Below are 16,774 nucleotides of genomic sequence, written 5' to 3' on the forward strand. Positions count from 1 at the left end.
AGGGATCTATGAAAATTTAATGTAGGCTACTTATTCCAAGGTACCTTCAGGTAGCTTGAATGAAAGAAATAGTTCCTTTTCATTTTTTATATCTTTAGGTTTAAATTTTGAAAGCAGTAGATGTGGAGATACATCCATCATGTATAGAGTTTCTGTTACTTGTGCGCAAAATATACTATTTTAATGAGGTAAGTAGTCTTAGAGAGTTTGCATTGGCATTTGACCATAGATGAATCCCTCTTAATACTATCGTATCCAAGGAAAAAAGCTAGAAACTGAATCAGAATATTTTCTTTGTTTTGAAGCTGTAAAATTCCTCCTCATTGTTCATTTTGAATTGAGTGTTGATGGTTTAATATTGTCATAGTTCATACCTGTCTCTTTTTGCAGTGGAACCATATTCTGGCAGGCCTCTGTTTACACTGGGCTCATCTCGTTTCTATGAACTGAAGTACAATCTGGGCATTTGTCTTCTGCATGCAGGAAAAGCTGTTCAGGCATTTGATTGCCTCATTGATGCAGTCCAAGTGTATCATATGAACCCAAGGCTATGGCTGCGTCTTGCTGAGTGCTGTATTATGGCACATAAATCTGTGAGTTTTTTTGTATATCACAAATTTTTTCACATACAAACATGTTAGAGTTTCATTATGAGAAGCTGATTACATATAAACACACTTGTGTGTGGTTCACACTGAGATGATACTATATACAATATGACATGTTGCAATAAATGTTGTATAACACTCGTGTTCCCACAGAAATGATACACTGTGCGATGTGATGCAATATGTGTTGCGACTTGCCATTCAACTAGCAATAAGACAGCATGAATTACATTTAGGTTTCAGTTGCATTCATGGGATATTCTGAGGGGGGCATTATTGTGGCTTCTCATTATTTAATGCTCAAAAACTGAAGAAGAAAAGGATGTACCAAATTTGTGCACACAATGCTATAAACATCAAACATAGTTCAGCTGCAGTTTCTCATTAGCTCTCCCAGCATGAACACAAGTTTCCAGAATGAGATTTTCACTCTGCAGCAGAGTGTGCGCTGATATGAAACTTCCTGGCAGATTAAAACTGTGTGCCCGACCGAGACTCGAACTCCAAGAGCACTTGCCCGCGAAAGGCAAAGGTCCCGAGTTCGAGTCTTGGTCGGGCACACAGTTTTAATCTGCCAGGAAGTTTCATGAACACAAGTTCCACAAATTCTACAGAATGAGTCCAGACAGTTTCTACTTTTGGGAGCAACTAGTATCAGCTACTCTGACAAAGAAGGGCACTAATTTTTGACCTGATACTTCTCTTGGTGAGAAGCTAATTACCATGAGGTAAATTAGTGTAAGTGTTTGATTGATGTTAAAAATTATCTCTCTCACTTGCTTATGCAGAATTTATCACTTACCACCACCATCAGCAATGACAGTTTCCAACAAATGAAATAGAAATTCACTATACAACTTCCTACAATCACGTTTAAAACTCGCATTACCTATGGAATTCAGAGCAGAGTGCTCAGAACACTACTGCATGCTCATTGGCTATCAGAGAATCCATGACATAGCTGTGCAGAACAAGCCTAAACTCAACCGCCATCATTCGTGACTCCAACTGTTATATCCTAGCCAGTAATGCCACCCGAGCCCGCTGCCAAAAGGTTGGCAGCATCAAAGTCCGGACGACGTCCGCATAAGCAGCGCCAGCGAGACAGCAAATCGCCGCAAGTCTGCGCGCGCCACCGCTGGCTTCTGGCTTCTTAAGCGCTGGAGTCGCGAGCGCTAGGACAGTTCTGTATTCACCGCTCAGTTGTATACTCGCCACCGAATTGTGTACTTGCTGGTCAGTTGTGTGTTCATCGCAGCAGAGTTGTTGTTTGTCGTCAGCCGACGCTGACCTAGCCGCTCCGACTCGAACTAGACAGATTTCTGTAGACACGGAGTTCACTACTGTGTTTCTGTATCTTCGTTATTAAAGATAAGTACCGACTTTTATTTAATCAGAGTGTTTGGGTTTTCATCTTTCTGTTCACTGTTCCAGCGGACAGGTCGGCCCGCTATTAAAAGTGTGGCGGTGACTTCGTAAGCCGTTTCTACAGCGAATTGTTTGTCGCTACGAATGCCGCCACAAAACCAACTATAGTACACTTGACGTATTTAGCCCACAGGCTACACCACGTAACCGAAATGGTGAGATCACAATGTCTGAAAGTTGACCGTCTTGTTTCCAACGTCAATAAAAGTTTCATTAAAGCACATGCTAGAGTTTCAATTTTCAGAGGAATGGCTCCAAAAATTTGCATTACCTCTTCAGCCTATTTTATCATGATGGATTTCATGGTTGGAGACCATGTGTTGGTATGCTAAGCATTTCAGTGATGTGAAAAAAATAGTAGACATTTAGATCTGGAAGATATAGCTTCTAGACAGATAGCTCAAGAATGCTTCAACTCAACCAGAGAGCTGCCAGTGGTAGTGGTCATGTGTGCATGAGGTCGCTTGCTTGTGTCAGTTTGTGTGTTTTTTCTCTGCTGAAGAAGGCTTTGGCGAAAACCTAAAATGTGTAACAGTATTTTCATAATGCCTGTCTGTAACTCATCGGGACATCTTTGCAGTGACTAGAAACCTATCCTTTTCCTAATATTGTCAACAGAAAATTATTCAGACAACAAGTTTAGTGCATTTTCCTAATCTGATCCATAAAATTTCAGGAATTCAGTCATAGCCAACATTTGTCACCTACTAATGTTTCGGCTGTAAGCGACTCAGTCATTTGTGGAGCAAGTGTGAAAGACAGACAGCAAAGCTAAAGCATTCTTGTCCATTTTATATATCAGTATATAAGACAGATGGGAGGGCTTTACCATCAGTCTTTCCAACTCACTCTGAAGGTGGCTGAATGGTTAACAACAAAAATTGTAGCAGCAAACAAAGTTTGGTTATAGCTGAATTCCCACAATTGTATGGAACTAGTAAAAAGGCTTGAGAAGATGAAGATTCACATGTCATAATCTGCTGGCACCTTCAGAATCACAGATCACTACACTGTCAGTCGTAATCTATTCTGAGACCATCCTAGTCCAGGCTCATCCTCATCTGACCTAGGCCTTCTGTGGTCTGAGCTGGTGCTATTACTGTTTAGGCCTACCTTTGCCAGGTATGGGCCTATCCTTGCCTGTGACTACCTTCATGTGAGCCTGTTCTCATCTGATCCTATTGTCATCTAGATATACTGATATTTTCCTATTCAGGGTGTATACACTGCAGGACAACTGAGGAATCTGGGTAAAACCCAGGAATTTTTTCAACCTAAAGAATTCTCAGAAAAATCTGTAAATTACTCCGAATTCTGGGAATTTTTCATTGTTTTAATTTTCAGTTAAATTTTGAATTGATACACAAACAAAGAATTTTACTTAAGCCCGCTACTGCACAATACTACTGCAGCAGTAAAACATAAACAAGAGAATAACACCAAAATAAAACTTATGCAAATAAATGTGCCATATACAACAACAAAACACAGTGCATGTACAAGCATCTGCCGACAGCAAAATGTGTCAAAGACTTTAGGATGAAGATTATGTAATACTTCATAACAACAAACTACTCTCTATGAGCCAGATGTCACAACTGTTTCCATTTCTTAACAGGTCACTGGAAAATATTGTGAATGATTGTTTGCATAGCATTAGTTTCTAAGTAAATTTCCTTATGTACTAGATGAATGTTACATATGAGGATGTGTGATGAATTTCTTGAATCAAGGAGTGTTAGACTCTCATTCAAAACTTAATGCTTTGAGAACCAGCCACTTAGAAAAAATTTTGCCCAGAAGATCAGCCATTTATGTCATTATTTAAAATTTTACTGGTGTTTGATTTAGATTAAAGTGTAACACATACTAAAAAAGACTAGGTTCAGGATTCGTTTTTCGTATTTATTTTAGTTCTTTCGTAGATTTCAAATTATGCAGTAATGATGGCAAAAAGAAAAAAAGTGAAGTAAGTTCTTCAGCAGTTTCATACATAATTGACTTTTTTATGGAAAAGTCAGAGTTCCCATTCAGCCAGGTAACCCATGAAATGTTAGTTGCACAGCAGTGAAATACATAATTGTGCTTGTCATAAATAGTCAGCTGCTGCAATTTAAGCTGTATGCTTAGGATCCTGCCTAACCACATCCTCAGAAAAAATTACAAAAATTTTTTGACGACCAATATTACGTGTGGCAGCTTAGCTTTTCTTGTAGTTATACTGTATGTATATTAATTTAAACATTAACATTTCCTTTTTGTGTGTTTCCACTACTTACAATGATGTTGTTATTGGCTGACTACATCATGTGTCGTGTGTTGCAGTCTCAATTTCAGTGATTCAGAAACTACCATGCTGTATTTGGTAGAATTCATGTTTATACTTGCATAATACAAAAATATGTATTGTAAAAGTTGTCGCACATCAAAGATCATTTCAAAACACGTGGTTTTTTGCTGGGTTTTGTTTCAATGTCGAGAAGTTGTATGCTGATATATAAAACCTTCACCATTTGAATGATTGATACATCTTACTGCTCTGAGGGAAAGTATATTGTCATTTCACAAAGAAAAAAATGAGCTTTCACCAGGGGTATGTGTGTTTTCACCCAAGAAAAAGTGTATTCTATGCCAGAAAATCCGGGAATGTTTTTCTCTTGTCCACGTGTACACCCTGCCATTGGGCAAAATTGTAATGACATTGACTGAGTCAATGGAGGTGAAATCAGTGATGATTCAAGGTAATGAAATAAGTGGAAACTACTCACAAACGCTCATTCTGCAGTGAAATGAATGTCATGAGAATTGAAAATTTATGACAGACAAGGACTTGAACTAGAGTTTCCTGTTTTTCATGGGCAGTCACTTTAGTTATGTTTCTAGCCACATTTATGAATGTCACTGAGCTCTTTGCATGATTCACACCACGTAAGTTATCCTGAGGTAATTTTCAGACAAGTAAGTTTGGGCAAGTAACAAACAGCCTCATAGGAATCTGATGTTTTGCCAAATAACTTGTTGTCTTTTGGAACCATTGGTCTTGAGCAGTTATATGTATTTTGAATCAAATTATTTCCATATTGTGTTCACAGCTGCATTGGTGTAGAAAACAAGGCAAAAAATAGTGTTACACTGTATGTTTTATCAACTTCTAATTTAATTTTCAATTGCAGCCCTCAATAGCTAATTTTTTTTGCAGATGTATCACTGTTCAAGCAAGAAATAAAATTTCTAGACATTTGTATGGCAGAGAGAGAAATTTTGAAAAACTGTTGAACGTTCTTATGCTTTTGGACCAATTTTAGACAGGTTTCCATGGATGGCCCTCAAAGTACAGTGGGAATGAAATCAGTTATTCCAGAAGATGAAGTAGTGGAACTAACAAACTCACTGAAATCTATTGCCAAAATGGCATTTGAACTAACAATTCAAGATGTGAAAGACACTAAAATGTATGTGACTGCACACAACATTCATTCTCCTTTTACTAGTAACAAAAGGAAGATTGGTTCCAAAATTTTAAGAAACACAATGATTTGACACTGAGCAAGCCAGAGCCCTTACGGCAAACTAGAAGAGATGTTGTAAATAATTGATTCATAATTTACAGCTTTCATGATTTATTGGAAGACAAAATGGAGCTGTTTGGTGTAAAAGATAATCCGAAATGTATTTACAATCCTTATGATGCCAGTTTCTGCCTAGGTCTATCTAAAACAAAAGAAATATCTGATGAAAGTTGAATCAGGGCTTTTGAAGTGTTTAGGAGATTGATATTGGCGCCCACTGAAAAAACAAGTAGCAGTTGTTGCAAAATCCTTTGTGTTTTTCAGGCCATTCAAGACAGTGTGTTGACCCTTTCATGTTAAAGCCTTTGTCGAGGTGAAACAATCCTACAGTAATGTCAAAAAGTATTACAAAGAGGCCTTTAAAGTTTAGAAGCATTAAACCATGTCTCTGAAATACTATTTCTGTTTTGAAGGTTTGTATCTTTTGACACTCATTCTTTCATATTCCATATAAATAAAAATGTAAACGTTCATTTATACAAAATCAAAAATCTCTGAAAGCTCTTCACCAGTCGCTTTGAAATTTGACACATTACATTCAAACATGCACGTGATTTTGTATACCTGCTGGAGCTCCATATGGTGTATACTGTAAATATATATACGCACATATTACATACAATGTAATGTAATTATATAGATAAAAAATCTACTCACGAAGCTACAAGAGAACATGCACATAAAGAAAGATTACATCTACGCAAGCTTTTGGAGCAGGAAGAAAGACTGGAGTGGTTTAGGAAAAGGGGATGGATTTCAGAAAAGTCACACAGAACTGCAGCTCAGGGTAGACTTACCAGACGGAATGAAAAGGAAAGACTTTCCTTCTCATCTCTTCTGGTAAGTCTCCCTGACCTGCGGTGCTGGGTGACTTTCCCTAAACCTCTCCAGTTCTTTTCCTTCATCCCTCTTCCTTCCTCTCAACCCTTTTGCTGGAATAAGGAGCCACTGGCTCCAAAAGCTTGCATAGATATAACCTTCTTTTATGTGCATGTTCTGCAGCTGCTTAGAGATTAGATTTTTGATTTGTCCAATTACATTATATTGTCAAAAATTGAATATTTTAATTGTTGTACTTTTGTTAATGATTGATAAAAAGCAACTCAGCTGTATTATTACACATTTATTGTGTTATGATGAGTTTTGTTCATTGAACACCTTCAGGTTGCCGAGTTGTGCTAAAGTCATGACATAAATGATCTGGTTGCTGTAGATACTGCTAAAGATGAAATTCACAACCACTGATCAGAAACATTCTGCCAGCTGGATGAGGGATGTGTGGCAGGCAGACAACCATACCATTTTTGTCATGGCTTCAGCTTATTTTGAAACCTGAAGATGTTCAATGAATGAAACCAGTAATAACACAATAAATGTGTAATAATACAGTTGAAGTGGTTTTTATTAATCATTATTGTCAGTGTCAGCTCTGGTGCTCAACATGATAAAAAAAGATTCTATTATATACATAATAAACAAAAATAAAAAATAAAAATCTTATATACTCCAGTGGTATATAAATCACACTCATATTCGCATGCAATGTTGTGTCCAAATTTTGAAGCAATTTGTGAAGAACTTTCTGAAATTTAAGATGTGTTTATTTGAGTGCAACATTGTTTCAAAGGAATTAATGAAGAACTTTTGAAGGTAGATTTTTGAACATTTATATCTACATAAATAAACATGTAAATGTTCATTTGTTCAGCATCTTAGGTCTCCAGAAGCTCTTCACCATTTGCTGTGAAAATTTGAAATTTTGACAAAACACTGTATGCAAATACACATTCTTGTCTATGATTTTTGTATATGTAACATATAAATGGGAAACATTGTTACCAAAAATCTGAAAATGTTCTTGACCAATTTATTTAAAATTTTACAAACTCATCCTACAAACATTCAGACAGCACAGGGTATATAAATTTTTAATATGTATGATATCTACATATGTATGTAACATGTCCATGAACCATGGCCCTTGCTGTTGGTGGGGAGGCTTGCATGCCTCAACGATACAGATATCCGTACCGTAGGTGCAACCACAACAGAGGAGTATCTGTTGAGAGGCCAGACAAACGTGTGGTTCCTGAAGAGGGGCAGCAGCCTTTTCAGTAGTTGCAGGGGCAACAGTGTGGATGATTGACTGATCTGGCCTTGTAACACTAACCAAAACAGCCTTGCTGTTGTGGTACTGCGAACGACTGAAAGCAAGGGGAAACTACAGCCGTAATTTTTCCCGAGGGCATGCAGCTTTACTGTATGGTTAAATGATGATGGCATCCTCTTGGGTAAAATATTCCGGAGGTAAAATAGTCCCCCATTCGGATCTCCGGGCGGGGACTACTCAAGAGGACGTTGTTATCAGGAGAAAGAAAACTGGCATTCTACGGATCGGAGTGTGGAATGTCAGATCCCTTAATCAGGCAGGTAGGTTAGAAAATTTAAAAAGGGAACTCGATAGGTTAAAGTTAGATATAGTGGGAATTAGTGAAGTTCGGTGGCAGGAGGAACAAGACTTCTGGTCAGGTGAATACAGGGTTATAAATACAAAACCAAATAGGGGTAATGCAGGAGTAGGTTTAATAATGAATAGGAAAATAGGAATGCGGGTAAGCTACTACAAACAGCATAGTGAATGTATTATAGTGGCCAAGATAGACACAAAGCCCATGCCTACTACAGTAGTACAAGTTTATATGCCAACTAGCTCTGCAGATGACGAAGAAATTGAAGGAATGTATGATGAGATAAATGAAATTATTCAGGTAGTGAAGGGAGCGAAAATTTAATAGTCATGGGTGACTGGAATTCGAGAGTAGGAAAAGGGAGAGAAGGAAACATAGTAGATGAATATGGATTGGGGCTAAGAAATGAAAGCGAAAGCCGTCTGGTAGAATTTTGCACAGAGCATAACTTAATCATAGCTAACACTTGGTTCAAGAATCATAAAAGAAGGTTGTATACATGGAAGAATCCTGGAGATATTAAAAGGTATCAGATAGATTAATTAATGGTAAGACAGAGATTTAGGAACCAGGTTTTAAATTGTAGGACATTTCCAGGGGCAGACGTGGACTCTGACCACAATCTATTGGTTATGAACTGTAGATTAAAACTGAAGAAATTGCAAAAAGGTGGGAATTTAAGGAGATGGGACCTGGATAGACTGACTAAACCAGAGGTTGTACAGAGTTTCAGGGACAGCATAAGGGAACAATTGACAGGAATGGGGGAGAGAAATACAGTAGAAGAAGAATGGGTAGCTTTGAGGGATGAAGTAGTGAAGGCAGCAGAGGATCACGTAGGTAAAAAGACGAGGGCTAGTAGAAATCCTTGGGTAACAGAAGAGATACTGAATTTAACTCATGAAAGGAGAAAATACAAAAATGCAGTAAATGAAGCATGCAAAAAGGAATACAAACGTCTCAAAAATGAGATCGACAGGAAGTGCAAAATGGCTAAGCAGGGATGGCTAGAGGACAAATGTAAGGATGTAGAGGCGCATATCACTAGGGGTAAGATAGATACAGCCTACAGGAAAATTAAAGAGACCTTTGGAGAAAAGAGAGCCACTTCTATGAATATCAAGAGCTCAGATGGAAACCCAGTTCTGAGCAAAGAGGGGAAGGCAGAAAGGTGGAAGGAGTATATAGAGGGTCTATACAAGGGTGATGTACTTGAGGACAATATTATGGAAATGGAAGAGGATGTAGATGAGGATGAAATGGGAGATACGATACTGCGTGAAGAGCTTGACAGAGCACTGAAAGACCTGAGTCGAAACAAGGCACTGGGAGTAGACAACATTCCATTAGAACTACTGGTAGCCTTGGGAGAGCCAGTCCTGACAAAACTCTTTCATCTGGTGAGCAAGATGTACGAGACTGGCGAAATACCCTCAGACTTCAAGAAGAATATAATAATTCCAATCCCAAAGAGAGCAGGTGTTGACAGATGTGAAAATTACCGAACTATCAGTTTAAAAAGCCACAGCTTCAAAATACTAACGCGAATTATTTACAGATCAATGGAAAAACTGATAGATGCCGACTTCGGGGAAGATCAGTTTGGAATCCGTAGAAATGTTGGAACACGTGAGGCAATACTGACCTTACGACATATCTTAGAAGAAAGATTAAGGAAAGACAAACCTACGTTTCTAGCATTTGTAGACTTAGAGAAAGCTTTTGTCAATGTTGACTGGAATAATCTCTTTCAAATTCTAAAGGTGGCAGGGGTAAAATACAGGGAGCGGAAGGCTATTTACAATTTGTACAGAAACCAGATGGCAGTTATAAGAGTGGAGGGACATGCAAGGGAAGCAGCAGTTGGAAGGGAGTGAGACAGGGTTGTAACCTCTCCCTGATGTTATTCAATCTGTATATTGAGCAAGCAGTAAAGGAAACAAAAGAAAAGTTTGGAGTAGGTATTAAAATCCGGGGAGAAGAAATGAAAACTTGGAGGTTCACTGATGACATTGTAATTCTGTCAGAGACAGCAGAGGACTTGGAAGAGCAGTTGAATGGAATAGACAGTGTCTTGAAAGGAGGATATAAGATGAACATCAACAAAAGTAAAACGAGGATAATGGAATGTAGTTGAATTAAGTTGGGTGATGCTGAGGGAATTAGATTATGAAATGAGACGCTTAAAGTAGTAAAGGAGTTTTGCTATTTGGGGAGCAAAATAACTGATGATGGTCGAAGTAGAGAGGATATAAAATGTAAACTGGCAATGGCAAGGAAAGCATTTCTGAAGAAGAGAAATTTGTTAACATCGAGTATAGATTTAAGTGTCAGGAAGTCGTTTCTGAAAGTACACTCCTGGAAATGGAAAAAAGAACACATTGACACCAGTGTGTCAGACCCACCATACTTGCTCCGGACACTGCGAGAGGGCTGTACAAGCAATGATCACACGCACGGCACAGCGGACACACCAGGAACCGCGGTGTTGGCCGTCGAATGGCGCTAGCTGCGCAGCATTTGTGCACCGCCGCCGTCAGTGGCAGCCAGTTTGCCGTGGCATACGGAGCTCCATCGCAGTCTTTAACACTGGTAGCATGCCGCGACAGCGTGGACGTGAACCGTATGTGCAGTTGACGGACTTTGAGCGAGCGCATATAGTGGGCATGCCGGAGGCCGGGTGGACGTACCGCCGAATTGCTCAACACGTGGGGCGTGAGGTCTCCACAGTACATCGATGTTGTCGCCAGTGGTCGGCGGATGGTGCACGTGCCCGTCGACCTGGGACCGGACCGCAGTGACGCACGGATGCATGCCAAGACCGTAGGATCCTACGCAGTGCCGTAGGGGACCGCACCGCCACTTCCCAGCAAATTAGGGACACTGTTGCTCCTGGGGTATCGGCGAGGACCATTCGCAACCGTCTCCATGAAGCTGGGCTACGGTCCCGCACACCGTTAGGCCGTCTTCCGCTCACGCCCCAACATCGTGCAGCCCGCCTCCAGTGGTGTCGCGACAGGCGTGAATGGAGGGACGAATGGAGACGTGTCGTCTTCAGCAATGAGAGTCGCTTCTGCCTTGGTGCCAATGATGGTCGTATGCGTGTTTGGCGCCGTGCAGGTGAGCGCCACAATCAGGACTGCATACGCCCGAGGCACACAGGGCCAACACCCGGCATCATGGTGTGGGGAGCGATCTCCTACACTGGCCGTACACCACTGGTGATCGTCGAGGGGACACTGAATAGTGCACGGTACATCCAAACCGTCATCAAACCCATCGTTCTACCATTCCTAGACCGGCAAGGGAACTTGCTGTTCCAACAGGACAATGCACGTCCGCATGTATCCCGTGCCACCCAACGTGCTCTAGAAGGTGTAAGTCAACTACCCTGGCCAGCAAGATCTCCGGATCTGTCCCCCATTGAGCATGTTTGGGACTGGATGAAGCGTCGTCTCACGCGGTCTGCACGTCCAGCACGAACGCTGGTCCAACTGAGGCGCCAGGTGGAAATGGCATGGCAAGCCGTTCCACAGGACTACATCCAGCATCTCTACGATCGTCTCCATGGGAGAATAGCAGCCTGCATTGCTGCGAAAGGTGGATATACACTGTACTAGTGCCGACATTGTGCATGCTCTGTTGCCTGTGTCTATGTGCCTGTGGTTCTGTCAGTGTGATCATGTGATGTATCTGACCCCAGGAATGTGTCAATAAAGTTTCCCCTTCCTGGGACAATGAATTCACGGTGTTCTTATTTCAATTTCCAGGAGTGTATTTGTATGGAGTGTAGCCATGTATGGAAGTGAAACATGGACAATAAATAGTTTGGACAAGAAGATAATAGAAGCTTTTGAAATGTGGTGCTACAGAAGAATGTTGAAGATTAGGTGGATAGATCATGTAACTAATGAGGAGGTATTGAATAGGATTGGGGAGAAGAGAAGTTTGTGGCACAGCTTGACTAGAAGAAGGGATCGGTTGGTAGGACATGTCCTGAGGCATCAAGGGATCACAAATTTAGCATTGGAGGGCAGTGTGGAGGGTAAAAATCATAGAGGGAGACCAAGAGATGAATACACTAAGCAGATTCAGAAGGATGTAGGTTGCAGTAGGTACTGGGAGATGAAGGAGCTTGCACAGGTTAGATTAGCATGGAGAGCTGCATCAAACCAGTCTCAGGACTGAAAACCACAACAGCAACATGTAACATGTAAAGAGCGTTATTATTACCAGAAATCTCGAAAAGTACTACATCAATTTACTTCAAATTTTTACTCGTTACCACACATTACTCTGATAAACATTTGGACAAATACAGGATAAATATTTTTAATGTAATAAAATGTTATTAGAAAAATCTTGAAAAGCTCTTGACCGATTTACTTCAAATTTTGAATGATAATGTATTAAACATTCAAACAGACATATACTATAAAATTTTTAAATAACAATGTGTGGTTTTGTTTCCTTTGTTGCATCCAGTTTTAACTACCATAGCAGACCAGTTAAACCATTAAATAAATTGTTTCTAACATATGTATTCTTCCCCATTATATATATTTTTAAACATAAATCTTATACACAACAATGTGCTCGTTTGTTTTGATTATCGTAGATGGTTTTCACAGAATACAGGATAGCTATATTTGTGGCCTATCAGCTTTTGATTAGAATTCTACTACAGTATCTGAAACAAGTCTCAAGGTCGGAGATTGGCGGAGGGGGGGAGAGGGGGGGGGGTTGGACAGAGGGATGGGAGGAAATGGACATAGAATGCAGAAAGAAGGAGATGGATGGAGGATGGGGCAGGAGGAAGGGGAGATAGGGAGGAGGAGAAGATGGATGGAGTGAGAGGGGAAGAGGCCATGGACAGAGAGGGGGGGTGGGGTGGGGGGGAATGAGATGGAGGCAGACAGAGACAGGGTGGAGAAGGAGATTAGGACATATATCCAAGTCCTATACATATTACAGACATGATCTTGCTCTTTTATTTCTTTTCCATTTAACTATACTGGTCCACAGCAACATGTGGCTAGGGAGAGCCATATATACACCCAGATGTACTTTTAGGTCATACAAATCTTGTCCTGCTATTAATCTGGTTAGTACTCATTACTGCCCTTCAAATAACCCAGGAAGCTGCCCCCTGAAAATTATCCTGTCAATGTCTGAGAGTTACTCCATTCCATGGGGTAATATCCAGATGGCTTATTATTTTTTTTGTTTAGTACCTTATGTGAAATGATAATGTGAAATTATACAAGGTGCTATCCAAAGTTTTCAGGACTGGTGTTGCCATCTGTTGAAAACCTTACCTTTGGACTAACGGCCACCATCACCCTAAAAGTAGTTCCTATCCGCACGTACACACTGGTCCCAGTGCTTCTTCCGCTGGCCAGACGTTTTCTTGAAGTCCTGTTCTTTAAGGGTGTTTATCACTGCCAATGACGCTTCTAAAATCCTCTCTAGAGTGTCGAACAGATGGCATTTTAACTTGAGTTTCAGTTTTGGGAATAGCCCAAAGTTGCAAGGTGCCAGATCTGCCGAATATGGTGGTGGTGGTGGGGAAGGGGGGGTGGGGGGGGAGTGGTACAACCGCCACGTTGTTTTTTTGCCAGAAAGGTCCTGGTGAACAAGGACGTGTGACAGGGCACGTTGTCATGATGCAGCAGCCAGTTCCCTTGATGCCAAAGTTTGGGCTGTTGTCAACTGCCACATTGTTTTTTCCCAAAAAGGTCCTGGTGAGCAAGGACGTGTGACAGGGTGCATTGTTGTGATGCAGCAGCCAGTTCCCTTGACGCCAAAATTTGGGCCATTGTCACCACACGTTTTCAGAAAGCCGTCCCAAAACTGCGGAATTCACTGTTTGGTTGGGTGGGACGAATTCTTTGTGCACAATTCTCTTTGAATCACAGAAAACAATGATCATACTCTTCACATGTCTCGCTGTTTTGGGTCTTGGAGAGCCCGGGCTCTTCCACTGGGATGATTGTCGCTTTGTCTCTGGGACAATTTTTGCTTTGTCTCTGGGTCATAACCTTAAATCCAGCTCTCGTCTCGAGTGATAACCCTTGACAAGAAGTTTGGATCATCAGATGTGGTCTGATCTGTTTCAAATACTGTTTCAAATACTGTAGTAGAATTGGTAGAATTCTAATCATAAGTTGATAGGCCACTAATATAGCTTTCCTATATTCTGTGAAAACCATCTACGATAATGAAAACAAACGAGCACACTGTTGTGTACTTCTGATCGGCAGTCAAGACCCTTGGCACAAATTTTGCAGCGACACAATACATGCCCAATTCATCAGTCAACATTCATTGACATGTCCCATAACCAATACCCACTTCATCCACAAGGTCTTTAATGGTTCAACGTTGATCTGCACGAACCAGTTGTTGAAGTTTAGCAACAGTGTCTGGCGTTGTGCGGCTAACAGGCCTTCCAGTGTAAGCATCATCTTCGACGTCTGTAAGGCCGCCCCTGAACCGAGCATTCCACTCAAACACATGTGTACAGCTCATGCTCTGTCCCCCAAACACTTGTTGAATCATTGCACTGTAGCACTTTTCCTGAGATTTGCACATAATTTAATACACATGTGCTATTCTGTTTGTGGCTCCATCGTAAAATTGCCACAGACCAAACACAGAATATTAAGGAAATCACTGTGGACACGCAACACATCCTCTCAGCTGAATGCCACTTCGCACACTGACTCATCTGATATGCAGCTCTCGCCACCTAGCGGTGCAAAGATCTGCTACTCCTACTTTCCATATGGCAGCACCAGTCCCGAAAATTTTGGATTCCATGTTGTATCCAGATAGTGATTATCCATGTAAGGATATCACACAAAGAAAGTTTTAAACAACTACAATAGGTGTGAGAATTATAGCAAAAGAAACCTTTTAGTCTGTCAAATACCCCAGTCTACCCTACACATTTCTAATCCATTTCTTAATCACCTATTAGTACTCTCTATATGGAACATTAATCTTGAAAATGTGTGTGTGTGTGTGTGTGTGTGTGTGTGTGTGTGTGTGTGTAAGGGAGTATTAATACAGTATTTCTTGTTCTTATTTCATGAAGAGTTCATTTTAAATCCCATCATTAATTATTAGTTTGTAGCACTGAATTATGTGCATTGATAACCTCATTGTTGTATGCCCCTAACCTGCCATACACAAGATTGAATTATGACTTGCATTTGAGAACCTCCAACTATTTTCTGTTTTAGAGTAATGAGCATGACTTCAACATCCATGCGCGACGGAAGGATCTAGTGCAAAAAGTTATTGGTGCTGGCTGCCATCGGAAAATTGTACTGGCCTCATCGCTCAATGCCAGTGAACAGCACGCACAGCAAGAGAATCAGTCTCCGTCTGTTCCTTCTATTACACTGGAATTTGCAGCCCTTTGCCTTCGCAACACATTAGTTCTTCTCCCAGCACTTGATGCTGCCAGCAGCATTGTTCCTCCTCTTACAACTGATACAGTCTCAGTAACAGACAATACAGTTTCAGGTGAAACTTGCTCTGCAGGTGCAGGTGCAAATAGCCTTGAAGGCATACCACCTACACCAGCTGGAGTTTATGCTGCACCTACAGCCCCAATGGCACAACATGAGGTAAGTTCATTTCCATCATAAATTCTCAAAAGATAATATGTAATCTTTGTTTGCACACAGTCTAAAGGTAGGAACTGAAATGTGTAAGCTGAAACAATAATTATATTACAGATTATGATGCTATAATAAGTTTCGTTCCCCTGGTAACCCATTATCATTTTTCCAGTTGTTTGGCGCACAGTTACAATGCTTCTAATCATCTTCATTGTCAAATATTGTTTTCTGATTTACAAATAAATATGATGACATATGTTACGTGTGCAATAAAACTAGATATTCTAGTTGTGTACTTTAGTTTCCCTCATTTTGACTCATTACATATAAGTTCTTATGAGGATAACCTGATATCCACAAAGTGAAGTGTATGATGTGGACTTTTACGTGTTATTGTAAGCAATTAAGAAACTTTGATTTTAGACATACTGTAAATTTTTTTATGTTTAAAGAATCTAAATGTAATTTACTGCCTTTTATTTTAAGTGGCTAAGCAGGGATGGCTAGAGGACAAATGTAAGGATGTAGAGGGAGGACAAATGTAAGGATGTAGAGACTTATCTCACTAGGGGTAAGATAGATACTGCCTACAGGAAAATTAAAGAGACCTTTGGAGGAAAGAGAACCACCTGTATGAATATCAAGAGCTCAGATGGAAACCCAGTTCTAAGCAAAAAAGGGAAAGCAGACAGGTGGAAGGAGTATATTGAGGTCCTATACAAGGGTGATGTACTTGAGGGCAATGTTATAGAAATGGAAGAGGATGTAGATGAAGATGAAATGGCAGATACGATACTGCGTGAAGAGCTTGACAGAGCACTGAAAGACCTGAGTCGAAACAAGGCACTGGGAGTAGACAACATTCCATTAGAACTACTGACAGCCTTGGGAGAGCCAGCCCTGACAAAACTCTACCATCCGGTGAGCAAGATGTATGAGACAGGTGAAATACCTTCAGACTTCAAGAAGAATGTAATAATTCCAATCCCAAAGAAAGCAGGTGTTGACAGATGTGAAAATTACCGAACAATCAGTTTAATTAGCCACATCTGCAAAATACTAATGCAAAT

The 16,774-nt window shown here is 40.5% G+C and overlaps 1 protein-coding gene across 2 annotated transcripts in view; it reads left to right on the top strand.

Moving 5' to 3' along the window:
* The window catches only part of LOC124798480 (CCR4-NOT transcription complex subunit 10-B), a 161,524-nt gene that overhangs the window by 59,979 nt on the left and 84,771 nt on the right, over window positions 1-16,774 (top strand). For both annotated transcript variants that reach the window (XM_047261916.1, XM_047261917.1), the window contains exons 7-8: window positions 391-593; window positions 15,321-15,710. In XM_047261916.1, the coding sequence (XP_047117872.1) occupies window positions 391-593; window positions 15,321-15,710 (593 nt within the window). The remainder of the gene's footprint in view (window positions 1-390; window positions 594-15,320; window positions 15,711-16,774) is intronic.

Source organism: Schistocerca piceifrons, chromosome 5, assembly GCF_021461385.2.
Source record: "Schistocerca piceifrons isolate TAMUIC-IGC-003096 chromosome 5, iqSchPice1.1, whole genome shotgun sequence".
Lineage (NCBI taxonomy): Eukaryota > Metazoa > Arthropoda > Insecta > Orthoptera > Acrididae > Schistocerca > Schistocerca piceifrons.